The sequence below is a fragment of the Leuciscus leuciscus genome (genome assembly GCF_965113295.1).
Source record: "Leuciscus leuciscus genome assembly, chromosome: 23".
NCBI classification, from domain to species: Eukaryota; Metazoa; Chordata; class Actinopteri; order Cypriniformes; family Leuciscidae; genus Leuciscus; species Leuciscus leuciscus.
The window spans coordinates 15,772,994-15,787,690 of NC_138747.1; the positions used below are offsets into that span (position 1 = coordinate 15,772,994).

At 37.3% G+C, this 14,697-nt stretch overlaps 1 protein-coding gene across 3 annotated transcripts in view; it reads left to right on the plus strand.

The window, feature by feature from the left end:
* fgd5a (FYVE, RhoGEF and PH domain containing 5a) overlaps window positions 1–14,697 on the plus strand; it is a 47,827-nt gene that overhangs the window by 29,736 nt on the left and 3,394 nt on the right. For 2 of the 3 annotated variants that reach the window (XM_082155233.1, XM_082155235.1), the window contains exons 8-19: window positions 813–903; window positions 2,529–2,579; window positions 2,683–2,741; window positions 3,114–3,185; window positions 3,357–3,425; window positions 8,001–8,084; window positions 8,227–8,306; window positions 8,410–8,503; window positions 9,291–9,428; window positions 10,280–10,382; window positions 11,004–11,140; window positions 11,351–11,479. In XM_082155233.1, the coding sequence (XP_082011359.1) occupies window positions 813–903; window positions 2,529–2,579; window positions 2,683–2,741; window positions 3,114–3,185; window positions 3,357–3,425; window positions 8,001–8,084; window positions 8,227–8,306; window positions 8,410–8,503; window positions 9,291–9,428; window positions 10,280–10,382; window positions 11,004–11,140; window positions 11,351–11,479 (1,107 nt within the window). The remainder of the gene's footprint in view (window positions 1–812; window positions 904–2,528; window positions 2,580–2,682; window positions 2,742–3,113; window positions 3,186–3,356; window positions 3,426–8,000; window positions 8,085–8,226; window positions 8,307–8,409; window positions 8,504–9,290; window positions 9,429–10,279; window positions 10,383–11,003; window positions 11,141–11,350; window positions 11,480–14,697) is intronic. The other variant, XM_082155234.1, reaches the window with a different exon arrangement.

The window sequence follows — 14,697 nt, forward strand, 5'->3', positions numbered from 1 at the left end:
CACATTATCATCCAAATAACAGATCTGTGTTACATGTAATAGAAAAACTGCAGTGTGAAGAGAAATGAGGAATGTAATGGATAGAACATGTGAATTATGATGATGATGATGAAGGTTATAATACAGGTAGAGACACAGGGAAACTGAGAGAGCTGGTGTGAAAGAGACAATGGTGTCTATCAGAGGTGTTGTGGGAATGATGTTGTGGCAGGTGTGCAAACTGGACAGTCGCTGTCTGTTCCTTTATCTTGAAGCCACTACTCCCTCCGTTCACACTCCTCACACAAGGTCGTTTACGGCATTTCTGTTCCCCTTTTCACGTTGAAGATCTCAAGCATTGCCCATGTCTCTGGATGTCCAGAAGTCTAAAGTTATTTGCCCTAATCTGCCCTCTACTGACCTCTCATGTCCCCTAAGGCTCCTCAGAGCTCGCATGAACAATGACGTGTCAAAGTCAATTAGGCCTTGATTGATTTCTTCTCACCGCGTGTTTGACTGATTCACTTGTTCACTTTTTCTCCCAGTGATTGATATAATTGGGTTGGAATTGGATGGAATGAGGCGTACTCAGGTTTTTGTGTAAGGGGAAAGGGAAGGTCAATGAATAACCTTGAAATGGGCTTTTCTAAGTGGGGCCATTGTGATCTATAATACTATATCTTGTGGGTGAAAAGAGAGCAAAGGTGACATACCTCTCGTTTGTGTATGATTGTGCGTGTTTGAGTTTGTGATTTTCAGTTATATGTTTACACACATTGTATATTGTGTTTCATGTGTCATTTCTCATTTGCATGTGTTTTTGTGTCTTCCAGACGGAGAATGCAGAAGGTGTTCATGTTCCTCTGAAACACCAGCTGATGCGGGTCATTGTGCGTGTGCTCCAGTACCGCATGCTGCTCACAGGTGAACACCTGTGATTCAAATATTTAGTCCTGATGATATTTTTTGTGCAGTTAATACGTTAACACATTCAGTCCCTTTTCAGGGACTTTTTTTATTTATTAAGACAAAGCTGAAATAAAATATAAGTATTTACGCCCTGCACATAACATACGGAGAAATAAATAAATATATATATATATATATATATATATATATATATATATATATATATATATATATATATATATATATATATATATATATATATATATATCATGGCCATTCATTAGGAATTTGTTCTCTTGATTTAGTTAAATTGTGGCCATGAATTAGGGAATCTGTGCTCTCATTTTAGTAAATTGTGACCACGTTAAACTAATTTGTACCCTCATTTTGATTTAACTAAAACAAAGGAAAGAATTATTACAATGTGGCCACGATATACATATTGTTTCCCCCGCATGCATTTGTGGGGTTCTGTAAGTATTAGAAAAAAAAAAGAAAAAAAAGAAATATAAAAAAATGGTGTTCACACTTTTTGTTCAGTTCTCTGTACTTTTGCTTCAGACCTAAAAAGAACATGATACATATAGTCCTGGTTCGCTTAGCGTTCACAATATCATTTTTGGTGTATGAATTTCTTTCTTCTGCTGAACACAAAAGAAGATATTTTAAAGAATGTCTGTAACCAAACAGTTGTCAGTAGCCATTGACTTCCAAAAAAAATACTATGGAAGTCAATGGGGTCCATCAACTGTTTGGTTACCAATATTCTTCAAAATATCTTCTTTTGTGTTTCAATGTATAAAATGTAGGAAATTCATACAGGTTTGGAAAAACTGGAGGGTGAGTAAATGATGACAAAATTTTAGTTTTTTGGGTGAACTATCCCTTTAAACTAAAAATATAAATATAAAATAAAAGCTTATTTGAAATAGTAACATACTATAATAGTATTGAAATTACGCTAAAATAACACAGATGAGTTCTGTATATGTGGATGACGCAAAATATAGGCATATCTACTGTATAGAAAGATACTGGACTGAGGTTCATTTTTGTCTATATTTATCAAACTGTATCAAAACACAGGAAATACAGTAATTCAATAATAAAACTACTTTCTCAACAGTTCATGGACATAATCTTATGTGTAGAATTGATGTTTTGCTGCTGACTTGCAGTCCTGGTGTTTGCATTTTGATCACCGTAATTTCACTCGAGTCACTTTATGAGCTTTGATGATTAAATTTCACCATACAAAAGCTGCAAATGACAAGGTTCGAGTTTGAGTTAATTGTAAATAGCTGTGTGTGTGTGTGTGTGTGTGTGTGTGTGTGTGTGTGTGTGTGTGTGTGTGTGTGATACTTGCTGGTCTGATAAGTTATTTGAAATCACACAGAATGGAATGAAACAGTTGTAATGTTACATTGAATTAATGTGTTAAAAAGAAAAACAACTTTGTTGTGAGGGTGTAAATTGTTTTGCGTGAGTATAAGGCAGGCTGTTATCATTTCAACCTTGAGGGTGTGTATGTGGGATCCTGTACAAAACAAGACACAAGAGTGTGTATAAGAGGTATGAGCCTGTGAAACATAATTTAGTCTTTTTTATCCTTCATGTGGTTTCTATCTCATTCTTTTCAGACTACTTAAATAATCTCTCCCCTGATTCGAAAGAGTATGAAGACACACAAGGTATTGTTGTCTCTGTCTTCTCTGTCACACAGTGATGAACACTGACCATATTTGATCTGTGAAAACACTAATCGTGCTCGTAACTGCAACTTTTTATCAACAGCTGCGCTGGTAATCGTGTCAGAAGTCGCAGACCAGGTTAATGACAATCTAAAACACGGGGTGAGTTGTCTCTGTTTGTGAGAGAGTGCATTGTTAATACATAAAGAAAAAGGAGCAAGGGGATATGATGTCATCAAAGTGTTCCAGGTGTCCAAAAACAAAGAGAGCAGTGTGAAATCAGCAGGACAGAGAGGCGCGCACACACACACACACACACACACACACACACACACACACACACACACACACACACACACACACACACACACACACACACACACACACACACACACATATTCTGAGAATCCTTCTATCTCTATTATTCATTTCTTAACAGCTCTTTCTTGTTCTCATCCACATATGAGAAATTTTCATTTTCATTTTCTATTTCTGTTTCTCACTCTCTTATGTCTTTCTCCCTCAAAATCGCAGGAGAACCTGCTTCGTTTGGTTCATATTGACTACAGCGTGAGAGGGAAAAGAGACCTTCTCCAACCAGGAAGGGTAAATTCTGCTCCATACACTGTATTTATGGTTTCATGTTTATAGTTTACTACCGTTTTTACTGGCTGTAAAACCTGAAAGATCAGTAACAGTTATTAGACATCAAAGGTTCAAGTGAATAACACATTTACCCATAACTCACCTGACCTCTGGCACCTGTGTGTTTTGCAGGTTTTTGTTAAGGAGGGCACCCTGATGAAGGTCTCTCGTAAAAGCAGGCAGCCCAGACACCTCTTCCTGGTATCGTATCATGCTTCTGTACTTCGCTTGTGAAAAAGAAGTGTGCTCAATTGTACTGAATGTGAATGTGAATCTTAAAGTATATATATAAAAACCGTACTTGTAAATAATATAGTATTGCTAAAATAAAAGGTCACTTGTGACTTAAGTATATTTAAAGCGAGTACACTTTCATGACTGTTTCATAACACACTTAAGTAACACTTTCAAAAAGTCCACTTTGTAATAATGTAAAATTAAATGTTTTACTTAAATAACATTTTGTTTGCTTGTCAGTACTTTCAGCCGTACACTTTAACCACATTGTAAAAACAATAGAAGTAATTATGAAAGTACATATAAAAATGTACTTAAGTCTTACTCAAGTCAGTCAAAAAGCTAATAATATATATTAAAAAATGTTATATAATACATTTTCACTTACTGTAATTGCAATTGTAATTAAGTATCTGAAAACAAAATTCAGTTCACACTCAAGTGTTTTAAGGTATATTATTTCTGTTATAAATACTCTTTTTAAAAGTATGCTAAAGTGTGCGTCTTTCTCACAAGGGTTTGTTTACATGCCTTAGAACTAGTGGCTTCACTGTCATTTGGAGCTCACATGACTTTGTTTGGTAAATGCATGTAACAATATTGATCAGACCAATTGTCAGAGCGGGACCATTAACAGCTTCTCTTTCAGTTAGACTTGTACAGCTTCTTGCGTTTCGGAAATGTGTCTGATGGCAAGTGCGTGTTGCATTCTGATCATTAGATAGAGCTGGATTTAGTCCAATTCTGTCATTGCAGAGCAACAGTCTGAAGGGAATCTTGCTTGGCAAGTTTAGTTAAAACTGTCAACATGTTTACAGCTAGCTGCGTTACACATTCAGTTCAGTGACAGACATTTGAAGGTACCTTTATCGCCCCCTTGAGTACTGAGTAGTTATAGACAGGTATCGCTGATATTTGGTCATTCAAAACACGCCAGCCAGTTTCTTAGAGAGTAAGTGAACCGGTATATATGTGCCATTAGTGTTTACCGGACACTGGAGGCTATGTTAGCTGTAGCACAAGGCTACCCCCACCCGTCTCTGTACCGCTGTTGTTTTCGAGGGTCGTACTTCCACTCAGGATGTCTGTTGTAGGTCAGTGGATACCAGCTTCCTGTGCTGGGACTGTACTGACAGCACACTGAAGTCTAGGCCCAGAGAACAACAGATCAACAAAATAACACTAAAACCATTAGACTGAGCAGTCACTGAAGTACCACTTCCTGGTTTTCCGAATGTCTTGATGAGATTTTAAGAGTGCTGTACAGATTTGACATCTAGGCATTGTTGAGTTTTGCTAAGATGCTTTAAATCAGCTTGCACTGTAATTTGGGTTATCAGTACAAATCTTTATTTCAGCAAAGATGCATTAAATGAATCAAAAGTGACATGTTACAAAAGATTTCTATTTCAAATAAATGCTGTTCTTTTGAACTTTCTTGTTTTGAATACTGTATATATATGTCTCCACAAAAATATTAAGCAGTTTTCAACATTGATAATAATAATAAATGTTTCTTGAGCAGTAAATCAGAATATTAGAATGATTTCTGAAGGATCATGTGACACTGAAGACTGGAATAATGATGCTGAAAATTCATCACAGACATAAATTACATAAATCACGTTACAATAAATAAAGTACAATTTAAACTATATTAAGAGTTATTTTAAATTGTAATAATATTTCAAGATATTACATGGAGCTTCCTGTAGCTCAAACAGTAAATAATGGTGCTAGCAATGCCAAAGTCATGGGTTCTAGTATTTGTGACAAATTGAGCACCGTGTGATTCACAACGTCATATACGAGATGACTAGTCTCTTAGCAAAACTGCACTTGCCAACAACAACAAAAATACGTATACGTACAGGAAGCTTCTGAAGTTGTGACACTCTTGGCTCTGAAGACCCTAGATATTGGGTGGCTTTCTTCATGGTCTTCTTTCATCTCTCCTACTGCTGTTCTATCCTTCCTGCTCTCTTGCCCTCCTTGAATCGATCAAGCTCTGACTGATGGTTTTTTATGAGAGCTCGTGACTGATGTCATAGACTCCAGCACTGACTGGGTGTAATATGATGTCAGAGGGTCCCCTGGTAACGATGACTCTTTGAGTTCTGGATTTAATTTATGGAGTAATAAGTGAATCGGCTCAAAAATCCCACCAACAAACCATTATTCTCACACTGATGCTCAAGGGCCATTTCCTCCGATAAAACCACCCATCACTGCCTGTACTAATCTGCCACTTCTTCCCTACAACAGGGAAGACTCAAAGCTGTCAGAGTCTTTGAAGAACTACCTCTGGTTCAGAAATACACCAACATGGAAAACATGTCAGGGAATTTCAATTTTGTGATTTACAGCGTTACACGTCATTTTTGGTCATTGAAATAAAGCTCAAATAAAATGTAAATATTAGATGAAAAAGTAAAACTTAAATGAATATTACAAATGCTGCTTTGGTAACTTACTGAAATAAAATAAAGTACTAAAATTGTAAAAATATTACAAAATAGAACAATGTACATAAAACTACTAAAATTAAAATTGAGTTGATACAAAAAAATTAAATCACATTTAAAATATGAACAATTCTATAATAGTATATACATAATACTAAAATAACTCTGGATTTACAGGCCTGGAAAAGTGATTTAAAACAATTATTTGTATTACTATTATTTGTAATTTGTGTAAGCTACTAATTTCGAAGAATTTTATGACATAAAAAAAGAAAATCTGTCCCAGCAATCTCTATAAAATGATCAAAAATCCTAATCCAGTAATCATAACCAACTGGAAAAGTCAGAGTAAAATTCACAGGTCAAAGGTTATAGGAACCCTACCGTGACATATTCATCAGGGATAAGCTTTATTGTGTGAGACATACAGCATTTTAGTTAAGTAACATTGTGGTGCAGTTTTTTCAGAACCTTGGCTACTGTAATCATATCAGATCACTATGGAGATTTTACGTAGGACCAGTTGTTTGTTGGTCCAGTCTCAATGGACACACTGAGACACGCATTTTTGTTAAGGACAGTATTGTTGTGTCCATTAAAATCTCAGCTGTTTCAGGGTTGTTGTGGCTGTTAGTGTTGATGTTTTTGTTGTCCCTGTCTTGCTGCCTCCACCCAAAAAGCCTTTCTCAGGAGCGTCCGGACTGAATTCCTGGACTCTGCCTGTGAACTGCGGATGTTTGGGGCACGCACATTGCATTTCTGATGTCACCACTTTTGTTTGGAGCTATATATGTCAAGCAAACACAATGGTTTGAAGTTGTAGGGCTTGTCTGTTTGTGGGCGTGAGCTTGTGTTCCTATCACAACTACATCATTGTCAGGACTGAAGCGCAGAAAAATATCCCATAAACTGTTTTTATCATGCACAACCTATTGAATTGAACATGTGAATTGCTTTCTTGAGTACTAAACTGAACGTGCTACATTTGTGGAAGAATGTGTATTGCAAAGGCAGGAATGAAATGCATTGTGTGAAAGCTATTTTAAGCAGTGATTCTCAACCAAGGGTCCGGGCCACTAGGGGGCCTCAGCAAACTTCAAACAAAGCCTCAAGATTACTGAAAATGTTTTAAAATAAGACAAAACAAGCTCTAAAATAAGCTACACAACAAAAAGGTCATTCTAATTTTGTTTTATTTTTTATAATCTTTTATTATTTTAGTTTTTTTAGACTTAATTTTTAAGGTGTCCCTGTTACTGTGTAACTATACAAATAAGTACGGAGTAATATTAATTTACCACCTGAACTTGCTATAAGGGTTAGGGTTAGGATTAGTGGGTTGTAATTATGCATAGTTTACTGTTATAACTATAGTAAGTACCTGTGTAACAAGGACTTTATAAAATAAAGTGTTATCGTTATTGTAATCTATGGGCACTCCTAATTTCTGTAATTTAAAAAGGGTAGTGGGGGGATTCAGGTATTGTGGACAGGTTGAGAACCACTGATTTAAAAGCTTTTACTGCCTCCTTGTGGTGAAAATAAACACAACAGAATAATAGAAGGAAAGCATCACTATTACTTTTGCTCATAATAAGATTAGGGGTTATAGTATTGTTATTGCCTATAGTAGTAATAATGATGCTTATATTTCTAATTAAAATGAAATAATTGAAATATCTAATCTAAATTATTATCATGTTTAAGTATCCTTTAAACCATTTTGAGGGAGAAAGACATAAAAGAGTGAGAAACAGAAATAGAACTAGACAATTAAAATTATTATTTCTCATATGTGGATGAGAATAAGAAAGCTGTTAAGAAAAGTAAACTTATTTACTTTAAGTTAAATAATAAAGCTCTCCACATCGCACTCATGTTTATTCTGCATGAAACAGAAGTCGTGACAGTCTTTTCTTCCCTATTGTGATGTATATCCGAGTAAAATAGCTTCTCTATCAGAGAAGAGATGTCGATGCAAAAGGGAGGGGAATGGTTTAACAATAAAGTAAATAAAAACAATATAAATCTCTGGAATTGTCCCATTTTAGCTAAGTGAATGTGTGTGTTGCAGATGAATGACGTGATGCTGTACACCTACCCTCAGCAGGATGGTAAATACAGGCTGAAGAACACACTGACTTTAAGTGGAATGAAGGTAAGAAAGCAGCACTTCTCAGAAGATCAGTTTCATTTTTTTTGTTTATCCAACTAAGAAACAAAATGGTTGACTCCATTAGATGAGGTGTGATTCAAATGGTATTAAGTATTTTAAAATGTATGTTTTCATGTGTCTGTAGGTCAGTAAACCTGTCATAGACAATGTGCTCAACACGCTCAGAATAGAAGTCAGCGAGGTTACCATCACCCTCTCAGCGAGGTAATAAGCATTTCCATAATTGTTTGCATGTGTCTGTACTGTATATACTGATATCCACTGTCATTCAGTCACTTCAAGCATGGCTTCTTTCTGTCTCTGATAGTTCTTTAGGAGAGAGAGAAGACTGGTTCCACACGTTGAGCCGGGCTATAGCGGATCACGCTGCAGGCCTCAATACCTTCAGCTGCTCTAGTGAGGTGTGAGGATATTATCTTACACTGCCACCATACCAAAACATCTACAGTATGGTCCAGTTATAAAACCAGCAACAGAAGGAACATCATCACAAAGCTTTTGTTTATTGCATTAGTATTCAGAATTAAAGAGGCCATAATATGCCCTTTTACAAAGTCTTGCTTTTGTTTTTGGGGTCTACTAGAATAGGTTTTCATGCTTGACTGTTCAAAAAACATTATTTTTCACATATTTTACATTGTTGCAGCACCTTTCCCAGTCTGTCTGTAACACTCTTTTTAGTTCCTTTCTCTATGAAGCCCCTCTGCCCAAAAAGCACAATGTGCTCTGATTGGTTGGCTGAACCAGTGTGTTGTGATTGGTCAAATGCTTCAAGCATGTTTTGGAAATGTCACGCCCTTAACCATGTTAGATCCAGGGTGGAAAAAGCAGCGTCTCTAAGACATGGCGACAACCCACTACTAACGCAACTCAACCAGGCCTCACCCCTTATTTTGTGTATGCCTTAGGCAGGAATTATTTAAATGAGGGATATACTGTGATGTGTTCGTTCCCAGAAGAAAACACAAGACTACAATCGAGATGTTGTCAGAATCACTGCTTACTGATATAGAGAATAACTCCTTTTTCAGTGACTTCGTAACTTTGCAGACCTTATTCATGCTCAAACAGCAATATTACACACTAAAGAAAGTTTAAACTGTATAAAAAGCATAATAGGTCCTCTGTAAAGAACCTAAATAATGAAATTTGTGTAATCACATTCGCTATCACTGTCCATGTTTCCAGGCGAGAGAGAAGTTATGGATGTCTCTGGGAGAGGCTGCTCCTGTTCTGGTTCCTGTGTCACATGTGATGATGTGCATGAACTGCACGTCAGACTTCAGCCTAACACTGCGACGGCATCACTGCAACGCATGTGGAAAGGTAAAAGATTAAGTGTCAGCTCCCTCTTGTGTCAGGAAAGAGTTTTGTTTACTATTTAGTTTATTCACAGTAATATGTTGATTTTATAGTGCACAGTTATTAACATAATATATTATATTGCACATCTTAGGTAGTATAATCTGACTACTTTTTGATTACTTTTAGATTTCTTTTGAACATTTTTTTTATAACATTGGTTTGAATAGTATAATCTTGTACCATAAGGATAAAAAATACAAAGAGAAAGGGAAACTATTCCCTATTTTTGCTATCAACAACATGAAGTGCATTAAACATTACATAACATCAGGGTTTCCCATACTAGGGTTTGGAAAGAAACAGCAGGGGAAAGGCTAATAATTAATAAAATAATAAAAAAGTTAAACTATAAGAAATAAATCATTTGAAAATAAAAAATCTAAATAAAACACTAACTAAAACAGATTACATTTGAGGTCAGTAAGATTTTTTAAATGTTTTTTAAATAAGTATTTTATGCTCATCAAGGCTGTATCTATTTGATCAAAATACAGTATAACTAATATTGTGAAATATTATTTCAGTTTAAAATAAAGTGCGGTACTCAAAAACATTTGTTAAAATGTTGAATGAATAGAAAGTTCAAAATAACAGTATTTATTTGAAATATGAGTAACATTATATAGATGTCTTAACTGTCATATTTGATCAATTTAATGCATACTCGCAGAATAAATGTATTAATTTATTTTAAAAAATCTTACTGACCCAATCTTTTAAACATTAGTGTATACTAAATATCAGCATTAAATTCTCACCCTACTTTCTAACTATTGACATTAGCATCTCTTCTTTATTCAAATGATTTTTAGGTTGTGTGTCGTTCCTGCTCGCGGAACAGGTATCCTCTAAAGTACCTGAAGGATAGGGTGGCTAAAGTCTGTGATCACTGCTACGCTGAGCTCAGGAAGAGGGGTAAGACTGCAAAATTATACAGTGTGTTATGCAATTTAGGATTAGAAATTGTACAGAAATTGTTCATGTAAACTGTTCACTTTGATTGGATGCTAATCTGAACCCTTTAAAGGGATAGTTCACCCAAAAATGAAAATGTTGTCATCATTTACTCACCCTCATGTTGTTCCAAACCTGTAGGAGTTTCTTTCTTCTGTTGAACACAAAATAATATATTTTAAAGAATGTTGGTAATCAAACAGTTGACAGCACCCATTGACTTCCATAGTATTTTGTTTCCTACTTTGGAAGTGGAGGGACTCATCAGCTGTTTGATTAGGAACATTCTTTAAAATATATTATTTTGTGTTAAGCAGAGGAAAGAAATGGATACAGGTTTAGAACAACATGAGGGTGAGTAAGTGATTACAAAATGTTTTGGGTGAACTATCCCTTTAATATGCAGTGTCACAGTTCAATATTTTTTTTTATATATATTATCCAAAATAAAATGTATTCTCAATATTCATCATTATTCATCTGCAATTGATTGTTTAAACAAAATATGCTATTTTCCATTTGAAACATTTAAAATAATCTTGATTTCTGTCTAGTTAATGTCAGTGTATGATGTCTATGTAGGTGGTAATATTCCTGGATCATGTGGGAGCGCTAGTCCCCGCACAAACAGGGCCAGCAGGCCTCTCTCTGCTGTGTTCCAGAGCCTACAGCCGCCCAGCCTGTGGAGGAACAGAAAGAGCAGCTCACCTCTCACACAGGTACACACACACACACACACACACAGTATTCACACACACACACACACACACACACACACACACACACATACATACACACACACACACACACACACACACACACACACACACACACACACACACACACACACACACACACAAACTCTCCCCTGCTCCTTCACTTCCAAAACATGATTACACAATGTGTCTAAAAAGACTCCATGTGTGCAGGTATCTGTGGGTGCAGAGGGGTCCACTATCAGTGGCAGTCTGCAAAGGCGCAAAAAGAGCAAAAGGAAGTGGAAGAGGCTGTGGTTCCTGCTCAAAGACAAGGTGCTCTACACCTTTAAAGCACGAGAGGTGAGGGGACCCAGAGTCTCCCACACCAGCACAGACACTAGATTACGTGCACACAAACACTCATATGCATACACGCACACATCACAATCACTATCCTATTTTTTTTGTTTTTGTACAATTTTATTTTCACCTGGTCTTTAGTGACCTGTATTTTAGTGAACAAACTACATTAGGGTGGAACATGTTCAAATAATCTATCCAATCAGCTTGAGAGGAGGCCTATATATGCAGCCGATTCACCTATGTTCCTCGACAGTTTTCAGCATCCTTTCACCACCCCGTCTCCCCAGACTTGCCTGGTTACTATCCTAACCAAAGTACTGGGGGGAGTAGTTCGGGCCAAAATACAGAGTTTGGAGTCCTCTCCTCGGATAGCATGCCAAATACGCATACTATTTACTCTATCTGATTATTTGTAAGTGTGAATGAATTGTGCGTTGGATCGATACCAACATTTTGGCTTTGATAAGAGAGCCTCTGGTATGTTGCATCATTACTAATAGTCCAGGTGATATGAGTAAAATTTGAGGTGATATGTTAACTTTTTCATAAAAGCATGAAACTTGGTACTCTTGTACAGTTTGGGGCCCTGAACATTTTCAGAAATGGAGCCATCGCAAAAACGCCTTGTGGCTGCCATTGGCGCCCATTTTACTTTCCACCATAACCAAATGATGTATTTTGTATCATATCTCCTGAATCAAACATGATAACACAGAAAAGATGATGTCTACCTCTATGTTTTGATGGTCAATGATTACAATGATTACAATGATACCATATACAACATCATAAACTGTTCAGGTGAATAGTTAATGGTGAATTCGGGGTTGTGAAAAGGAAATCACAGTATCTGAGAACCTAGGCTAGACTCTATAATATCATGTCTGTTGCATGCATGTTGTGTAGAGTTTAAAAAGCTTAATCCTTTTGTTCATTAACCTTGACAATACAGTGACTGTAAAGAGTAGAATATTCTACATGACCTCAGCAACATAGCTTAAAAAGAATGTCAAACACAAAGATTTACTTCAAAAAAATCTATTTCAGAAACACGTTTGTTTGATTGTTTTGTTGTTGTTGAACCTATTCTTCAATGTCTCCTTCACAGTCTCCTCCACATTGACACAGAGCTGTGCACTTTAAGGAGGATTTTTTGCATTTGCAATGCCAACGGCAGCCTTTTCTTGCAGCCACAACTTCAGATTTTAAGGATGGACTGGCTTGCCTGTGGAAGAGTTGACCATGATGGTCTCCAATCGCTTGGGTCCATCCAACCCCAGTCTGTTGGAGATGGCATATTTGGTGCCACCTCAAGTGCTTTTCTCCAACAGTGTCCTCCTTGGTACACTGCTCTTTTGAGGTGCTGCACTTTGTAAACAAAGACTATGCGTCCACGCACATACGCATTCAAATGTGCATGCCTGTTGACCGAACACGTAATTCGTATGTGCATACCGTCGCCGTTTTCACAGATTTATGCTTTTGAAGTTTACGCAGAGATGAGAACGGTATCATTTTCAAAACTCGCTTTCAAGAGTTTGCACTTTGAAACCTATTTCGGAGTTTGCTCTTTCGGGCCACCAGGGCGCCGTTGTCGTGTGGATGAATGGCTGGAGTGCATTGAGAGCTGTCTGTTTTGTTGTCAAAACAGAGTTGTCAACGGAAATGAATCAATAAAAAAACTTACTGAAGCTGGACAATGATTTTCTCCTAGAGCTGCTGTACGGCCAGAACAATCTTTGTTGAATGAATTTCCTATTATCACTGTAAAGCTGCTTTAAATCAATCTATATTGTAAAAAGCGTTATAAAAATGAAGGTGACTTGACTTGACTGCACCAGTGCATCCTTAGTTTGGGGGATTTGCTCCATTCATCCTTCCTTTCTTTGTGAACAACTCAAGACGAGCTTGATCGATGTTGAGTTGGCTGCTGATGCGATCATAGAGGAGAATTGTGAAGAGCTCAACAATGGAAATTACCTCCTCAGGAATGCTTTTTGGAGCCTTTGACAGAGCCATGAAGGCCTATGTTGCCATTTCATCTGCATTCCAGGTATCCCATACTGGCTTCTTGCCCCTGGTTGCAAATTCAGAGACTGTGTCACAGCCAGTGAAGGCATGGAATACAGGAAAGGCCTTGGATTTGTCAGGACCCAGAGACTTGGCAATCTCATGGGCAGATATGTATCTGAAGTTCTTGCCAGTCCTAAATGCCACCCACAACTCCTCAATGTCCAGCTCTGACACATGTGCTATGGCTAGAACCACAACAGTTGGTCCACAGTGTGCAGGGTGATCTTTTTTAATCCTTTTCTTGCGGCATCCACCGCATGTAGTAGTATCCTTGTATGTGCCTCTTCATGTGTGCAAGGTGTAATCTGATCTGATTCTTGTGGGTGAGATGTTTGGGTCCGCATGTGTAAACAACTCGTTTGGTAGTTGACCTTTCCACAAGGTTCCTGGCCAGAAAGTAAAAGAGCTCTGTTTTGTTTTTATCCACTCTCATGAAGCCTATGCCGTTGGTTTGTTAACTTGTCTTTTTCCATCCACTCTTGTTCTTGTCCCCTTTTCCCGCTTCTGTGACTTTAAGCTGGTAACTTCATAGCAGTCCTAAACAACATCCACTCTGTTGACCATTTCAAGTTTCCCTTTAATATAATGTATGAAGATCTTGCTGGAAAAGCCATTTAAGGTTTTAGCTATGCCTGGTTTCAGCATGTTGATGACTGCTGACCCATATCATATTTAGACCTCACTGTCACACTGCTTATACTGTTTCCCAGGCAGATCAGCCTTGTTTCCCAAGCGTAGTCCACCATTAAGTGAGAGTGATGGAGGGTAGGCCTGATTTACGTTTTTGAAGAAGTTTTCATGGTTCCCATCATGGGTCTGACAGGCAATGTAGAGTTTGGAAAACAGTGCACAGTCATTTTCAGTGAGTTTTGTCTGGGACTGTCCTCTTATCGGAGCTGTTTTAAAAAGAGGGAGCTTGTTCCTCTTCAAATGGACAGTGATGCGTTTTGTGCCCTGCATCCTCTCTGCAACAAAGAGTTTGTACTGCTTTTGTCTTGGTCCATCCTCTGCAACTCGAACAGCATCCACAACAGCTTGGTCTGCTAATTCTCTTGAGTTCAGCTTCAGAAGGTTGTTGCTGTCCTCACGTCAGCCAACTCAAATGTCTTGAATTTCAGCTGGACACTTTTGGCCTGTTCACG